Source organism: Alligator sinensis, unplaced genomic scaffold, assembly GCF_000455745.1.
Source record: "Alligator sinensis unplaced genomic scaffold, ASM45574v1 scaffold755_2, whole genome shotgun sequence".
Lineage (NCBI taxonomy): Eukaryota > Metazoa > Chordata > Crocodylia > Alligatoridae > Alligator > Alligator sinensis.
In genome coordinates this window covers 2,607,714-2,615,179 of record NW_005841883.1, presented here as the reverse complement: position 1 = coordinate 2,615,179, position 7,466 = coordinate 2,607,714, and the positions used below count along the sequence as shown (strand labels likewise).

Below are 7,466 nucleotides of genomic sequence, written 5' to 3'. Positions count from 1 at the left end.
TCTTTCCCTTGACTCTTAATTCCATACCTACAGGCAAGTCAGTAAGTCATTGCTCACATACACTAAATGTATTTAATGAGTGCAGACCTGCAGGGATTGACTGGATCAGTTGCAGCCAGTTTCACTTTGCAAAATACCCTTGACAATACAGTCCCCTGTTTCTCTTTTCAGAATAGTTATTTATTTCTTTTATTAGACTTTTCCCTGGACACTGATGCTCTTAATGCTCCAGGGTGAAAGATCAAGGGCAATTCTGAGACTGGGGTGAAGGTGGAAATAAAATTGCACCCAGTTTTTCCCCCAGGTGCATGCCAAGATGGCAAGCTTTGTTGCTGGCGGGTCAGGTTATCATTAGTAAGCAGGCTGCTGTCCTGGAATGTTTCAAAAGTCAGGTTTGTTTGTTGCAATCCAAGTACATGTTCAAGCATTTCAAGTTATTTTTGTTATTATTAATGAATTGCTCATTCTGTAGATGATTCCAAAACCTGATGGACCAACTGTAAGGGAAGTCAGAAGTGTTATACCTTGGGTTCTAATCACTTCATGTATATACTACATTGCAAGTCCGAGCTGTTCACTCTCCTCTGATGCACTTAATTGTTCTAAATGCAGCGAATCTTTTGTATGTTCACAAGAGATTAGAGATTGGTCATGATCATAAATATTAAGCACCATAATGATGATCTTATCTGGCCTTCTCCATTGACATTCCATTGCTTATAAGTGAAGGGAAGCCTCAGGCCTGTACCTCTGAGCTTGGTGTGAGTGCAGCACTTCTACAAAGAATCTAATCCCAGTTTAGAAACTTTTAAGTGCTGGAGAATCTCTCATGTTTCTTGATAACTGGTTACATTGGTGGGTTAACTTCACTGCTGAAAAAATGCGCACCTTCCTGTAGTCTGAAATTGTTTGGCTTCATCTTCCAGTCACTTGCTGTAGTTATGCCACTCTTCTGCTCAATCTATGTGATCTATTGGAAGTAATTTACCCTTGTAGGTATTCATAAACTGATCAAATCACCTCATAACTCTCTCTAGTACAGGGGTGGGCAAAATGTAGCCCTCCAGGCCATTCCATCTGGCCTGTGGGGCCCCTAAAATATTTAGAAAGTTAATATTTATCTGCCCCTGGCTGCCTGTCATGCAGCCCTAGATGGCTTGCCAAAACTCAGTAAGCGGCCCTCCACCCGAAATAATTGCCTGCCCTTGCTGTAGTATGTTCAGTAGATTGCAGTTCTTCATCTCAAGGGCTAAGTCCAGGCAGTCAAAAAGCCTGAGGCTGAATCGATTCAATCTAGGTAGCTTCCTCTAAGTTGCGTAGGTTGAATGGCTAATCAACTGAGCTGACATTCAGTTTTCAATTGGGAAAGGTGGAGGGAGGCCTGCACTGACCTAGGCCAGTAAACAGGTGCTAGAGCACATCTCCCAAGCTGCTGGCCACTGCCAGCCCAGCCATGTGTCCCCAACCCCCTGTTGTCCCCCCACAGGGAGTTAAGGAGCCCCCTGCCTGGGTGCTGGCCCACCTTGGGAGAGCCTTACCCTCAGGGGGTTTCCCCAGCCCCCAGGCAGCCCTGGGGAGCTGAAGGGAATTCCCCCCCCCTTTCCCCCCCCCCCCTCCCCCCCCCCCCCCTCCCCCTCTGCTAATTTGCTCCAGCCACTGCCCCAGGAGAGAGAGAGAAGTCCTCCCAGCTGGGTACCTACCTGTACAGCCCAACATGAGGGCAATGGGGAGTCCCCACCTTGGTGGGCTTCCCCCTACCCCACCCCAGGGTCCTTGAGCCTGGGGCAGCTTAGGCAGCTGAGGGCAGTTTTTCCCCTCCCAAACCCCAGAGCTGCTTGCCTTAGTTCCTGTGAGTCTTGGGGATAGCCCAGGGAGCAGAGGGAAGTTGCTCTGCTCCCCTGCATTAGTTCTGCTTCAGACTCAAAGCAGATCAGGCAAAACCATCTGGGTAGGAGCAGAAGAATTTCCCTCTGCTCTGAGGCTGCCTGAGACTTGCAAGGGTTAAGATAAGCAGCTCTGGGGTTTGGGAGGAGAAGAATTCCCCTTCACTCCTGTGGGTTGCCCCAGGCTGGGGGAACTCTAGGCTGGGGTAGGGGGAAGACCCCCAAGACGGGGGCACCTTGGTGTCCCCATGCAGGGCTACATGGGTAGGCACCTAGCTCAAAGGACTTTTCCCTCCCTCCTATGGCAGCTGCCAAAGCAATCAGTTGCTGGGAAGGGGGAGGGCTGCCGAAGGTCTGAAAAGGACCTACCATAGGGGCTTCTCCCCGCCCTCCCCCCCAACTTGTGCTGTGTCAATTCTAGTTAGGGAGGTTTGGGGGTCTGTTCCCCTGTCCCCTGATGGACACAGGCAGGAAGTAGGCTAAGGAGCAGGAAGGCAAGGCGGTTCCTGTTCCACTGGAGCAGGCAGCATAGCCCAGGGATGCAAAGCATCCTGGGATGCTGGAGGACTGTGAGTTAACTTGAACCAGGAGGTTTCCAGTGCTTGAAACATCCTGGTAGCTCTTCCCTGTCCTGTTTTTCAGCTTGTCAACTTGCTTTTGGAAACAGGAAACTCCATAATTTTTTCTTGCTAGTACCGTGCATGTTGTCAATACCAGCTTTCTACCCACCACCTCATTTTAGAGGTAGGGGTTGTTTGCCCCCTTAGCCCCTTAATTGTACTGTGCAGTTGTTTGGTTTCTAAAATGATCTTTAAGGCCTTTTCCAAGTTGCTACTCTCCCAGATAGATGTCTTTGTCCTAAAATTGTGACATACATGGTTGGTTCCTGGATTTTGGCTTTTCAGTTAAAATGTAGGCCCCTTAAGACCCATGAGTGACATGGCCTGCTATTTAAATCATGCTAATGGAATCAGATATTTGGGAAAATCACATTAATTTCTTATTATTAAGGCTACCAGCTTAATCCAATCCATAGTGTTCCAGGTTATTTGCACTGGATCATTGTGGCTTAGTAGTTCATATCTTATTACGGCTACTTTCCTTATTACTTAAAGGGGAGCACTAAGCTTGTGCCAAGCTGTTTATACCTCATTAAGGTTTATTTTATTCTTCGGAGCACTGGCAGACAATCAAGTCATTTGTCCTCATAGTCTGCAAGTTGGCTGCAGGAGCAGACATATACCTGAGAAAAAAGCATTCAGCCTTATGGTACACAGTGCTCATGTTGAGCATTTCATGGCTGCCAAACGAGCCTGATATATGCAGCTTAGACTATAGTTGAATTGAAATGCATGCTCAAGTGAGTCTAAATTGCTAAATGATGCAAATTCCTCTATATAAATAAGTTGGCCTTATAATTATTTACCATTCCACTAATCTGCTTTATCTGTAGACTTTATTAGAAATTACTGTCAAAGATCTGGAATGAAACATAAGGACTCTGAATAGTATTTGACTCTGTATACTGCATAAGAGAGTGCCTCCCTACTAATTGCAGGCTGCCTTTGTTTTGTGTGTAGATGGATCCAGAGTACCGTGCGAGAAAATTTCTGGCACTCCTGAGAGAAGAAGGGGCGTAAGTAGTGGCCATATTTTAAAGGAGAATTTTAAATGCCATTCATCCTCAGATACATGGATATTTGCAAGCATCTGAGGCAAGTGTTGGGCTCTTGAACATCAATGAGATTTTTTCTGAAACTTCCTTTTAGAACTTGCTCCACCTACTGCAATACAAGTGATTTCCCAGTGCTGGTAAAGACCTCTAAATACATTTTAATCCTATCCTTTTGTTGATTACCTCAGTTTCTTTACTTGCTTATTGATTGGAGATTAGGACTGTGACTTGGGGTTTTTTTTGCTTGTTTGTTGGGTTTTTTTAATTATAGAAAATCAGCTGTAACCCCCATGTGTCCATCTAACGTTGGGCTGCTACCTGTTGGCCACAGTATTGTCTCCCTTTTCCCACCTTATGCAGAGGAAGTGCCCTGTCATGAAATAACTGGAAATATGGCTAGGCCCAATGTTGACACCCTGACTTCCCAAAAGCCTACTCAAATGCACACAGTGCAGTCTCTGTGCTGAGGGGTAGAAGTTTGCAGGACTGTCAGGCATTTGTGTATACTCTAGGTGTTTCAGTGTGCACCTGATCTGCTTCAGATATCTCTTTCAAATGGTTTTGATCTGTTTTATAGTAATCTACTTGGCTGAGTGAAGATGGACCATATGCAGAGATCAGTGGCTGTGGAAGTGACCAAGCAAGAGAATACACACTGGGATCTTTGTTCATCTGTACAACACGCTGGATAAAGCAAAATGCTCACCCACCTTCAAAAAACCCACTTGCAGTTTGCATGTTTAGTGCAATACAATGTCCTCTTTTACTCAGTGTCTTAAATATTTTGATGTCTTGTGGAAGGTTCAGTCTCCTTTTAGAATTCTGTGCTTTTGTTTCTGTGCAGGCTAGGGTGCATTCTCGCTCTGGTTTAGCATGGGAGAAATGCCCTATCAGCCCTTTAAGTCTTGAAGCTAAAACTCATTTATGTCCAGCATTACGTTAATATCATAATGTGATACTCTTCCTATAGGAAAATAAGACCTACTTTTGACCTACTTCGGTAAAGTCTGGGTGTATTGAAATGCTAGTTTGTGATATCCCCATTCTGACAGTAAATGCTTTTCTGTATAGTTGTCTTGTATGCTCTAATGAGATTGACTATCAATCCACATAGACAATACCATAACATTAAACAGTTGTTTTGGGCAAACAAAGAACTAGGATTGGCTTTTCTGTGATAATTCCTAAATGCAAGGTACTGTAGTCACACTGCCATCAAAAGCAAGGCTCAGTGATATCCTAGAGGTTACACCCCTTTTCCTCTTGACATTGTACTTTTGTGGCCCAGTTGGAGAGTCTCTGGCTGCCACCAGTAGTGACTGGAGGAGGCAGTGATATGTATTGATCAAAGCAGGGATCCTGCTGTGAGTAGATGCACAAATTTAAAAAGATCCAATATTTATAAAGCTGGAAAGAATTTTTCTCAGTGTAGAAAACTTTAGAATCTTAATGTCAATTGAGATTCAAAATGTTATTTAAAATAATTGTGATTGCAATATTTGTGACTCGCACTGGTATTAATTAGTATATTCAAATTCTGCTTTCCTGGTGAGCTGCTAGGGCTGAAAACAGTCATGCTGTCTTTCTTCCCTTGCAAAGCAGGGTTCCGGGCTCTCCTTACTGAGCTTTGTGTACTCTGCAGGAAATGTGTTGCCAGTGCAGTCACAAGTTTCCATTCTTGTACTGAAATAGAGGAATGTACCTTGGCTATATAGCACCTAGCCAAGTTGAGCCCCGGATGTGTTTTGCTGAGAACTGAGTGAGAATGCTCTTCTCTTGTTAAATTTAGCTCAGCTTATTTTGTACTGAGGTGTGTGGAGCATGCCGCTACATTTTCTTCACCCTCAGCTGGGTGAGGCAAGCAATCAAAGCCATTTGCAGGAACTTAAAGCCAGTGTGGCTTCCTAAGCTGCCTAGGCATGCTGCCAAGAGCTAGCAACTCAAAAACCCAAAGAGGTTCAGAGCACCTTCCTTCGCTGGGAATGTCCTTTGGCCCCTTGGTTGAAGGCAAACCATTCTCTAGACCCTGCTGTGTATTTAGAGCGGAGTCAGAGAACCTGGTTGTGTATTTTAGCCTCTCTTCTCCTTGATTTATTTTCCCTCAGTCAGCGGTGTTGTATTATGGTGACTTGTGAGTTCCAGTGGCCAGTATACCTTCTCCCCCTTGTGTATGATCTTGCAACTTTCATTTGTTCCCTTCTTCCCCCAGCGTTGGTGAAAGCAGCACACATTAACTTATGTCTCAGAATAAATGATGTAAAAATTTTTATTGTGTTTCTTTTGTCCAAAGCTGTATTGAGAAGCGTAAATATATGATTTAAATGCAAATGAATGGATGCAATAAAAGGCACAAATACCTGGAAAGACTCGGTAGATTGAATTGTCTTTTGGTGGAGGAGTGGGCCTGTGTCAAGACCTGGACACATGTAATGGTGAAGAAGTACTTGCCAGTACTAAGGAGGGTGTCAAACAATATCTCCTAGCAGTAAATATTTTTAACTCCAGCAGGCCCTGCTTCCTTGCATACAAGAGTCCCAAAAGAGTTGGCTGAGAAAAATCACTTCCCTCCCCCCCACAAACTTAGTATTTAGTAAATCTTTGAATAGGGGTGGGGGGGGAGTCCAAAAGACTGGAGAAATGCTAAAGTTATAGCAGTGTTCAAAAGACAGAAGCAGGAAGACCTGCCTAATATAAGCTGGTTAGCCTGACATCTCATGCAAATTAAGAAAAAAGCTGATAGAGGATTCAGTTGATAAAGTAGTAAAGGATAGGAATATAATTAATGCCAGTCAGCATGGTTTCATGGAAAATAGGTCTTGTCAAACAAACCTGATTTCATTCTTTGAGATTACAAGTATGGTTGATATAGGCAACTGCATAGATATAATAGGCTTAGAATTTTGTAAGGTGTTTGACTTAATACTGCATGACATTCTGATTTTAGAAAAATAGCATTATACAATAGCATTGAAGCACATGTTAAATGGATTAAGAACTGGCTAACTGACAGATCTTAAACAGTACTTGTAAATGAGGAATCATCATAGCCTGTTAGAGTGTGTAGTGGTTCTAGAGGGACCAGTCCTAGGCCAGATGCTATTTAGTGTTTTCACCCATGATCTGGATATAAATATACAATCGCTACTGATAACTTGCAGATGATGCCCAGATTTGCAAAATGGTAAATAATCCATACAGTCATATAGCAATAGATGCAGCTAGGAAAAATGGATGCAGGCTATCTTTACAGAATGAAGGAATGTACTCAAGAGAACATGATACTGAAAGGCTTAAGGGATTGAAGTGGACAAACAACTTGATGTGGGCTCCCAGTACAATTCTGTGGTAAAAAGGGCTCATGCAGTTGTTGAAAGTACAAATGATTTTGCCTCTGCATAGGACTCTGGTGAAACTGATACTGGAATACTATATCTACTTTGAGTGTCATCATTGGAAAAAGGATCTTGAAAAATGGGAGAGGGTGCAGAAAAGGCTTGCAAAAATTAGGCAGAGTTTAGATGGTGAACAGAATGCACATTTACCTTTTGACTGGGGGTGCAAATCTTAGACTGGGTTCTGCCATTTTTAAACCAGTTTCTGTGCGCTGATCTTCTGTTATGGATATAGACCGGTTTTGTGTGCCAAGCTTCTGTTAAAGGTATAAACTAGTTTCCGATCACTTATCCTGGTAAAAGTGTAGTGTCTGTACCTCGCCTTAGAGGTCAGTCTAGTTTATCCAAAAGAAGGTCAATAGGCTGCTTCATTACAGAGAAAAGATGCACAGGTTCTTTAGAATTCAAGGATTCTTTAGTCAAGTAGAGAAAGGCAAAACAGGGACTAATGGCTGGAAGTCAAAAACCAGAGAGAGTCACATGAGAAATCAGGGAAAATGTTTAACTTTGAAGCTG

The 7,466-nt window shown here is 43.4% G+C and overlaps 1 protein-coding gene across 3 annotated transcripts in view; it reads left to right on the top strand.

The window, feature by feature from the left end:
• NSF (N-ethylmaleimide sensitive factor, vesicle fusing ATPase) overlaps window positions 1-5,823 on the top strand; it is a 106,701-nt gene extending 100,878 nt beyond the window's left edge. For 2 of the 3 annotated variants that reach the window (XM_006017663.3, XM_014516905.2), the window contains 3 exons: window positions 3,464-3,519; window positions 3,653-3,695; window positions 4,136-5,823. In XM_006017663.3, coding sequence (XP_006017725.2) covers window positions 3,464-3,519; window positions 3,653-3,695; window positions 4,136-4,138 — 102 coding nt within the window. In that variant the 3' untranslated portion in view covers window positions 4,139-5,823. The remainder of the gene's footprint in view (window positions 1-3,463; window positions 3,520-3,652; window positions 3,696-4,135) is intronic. The other variant, XM_006017664.3, reaches the window with a different exon arrangement.
• Window positions 5,824-7,466: the final 1,643 nt, after the last annotated feature.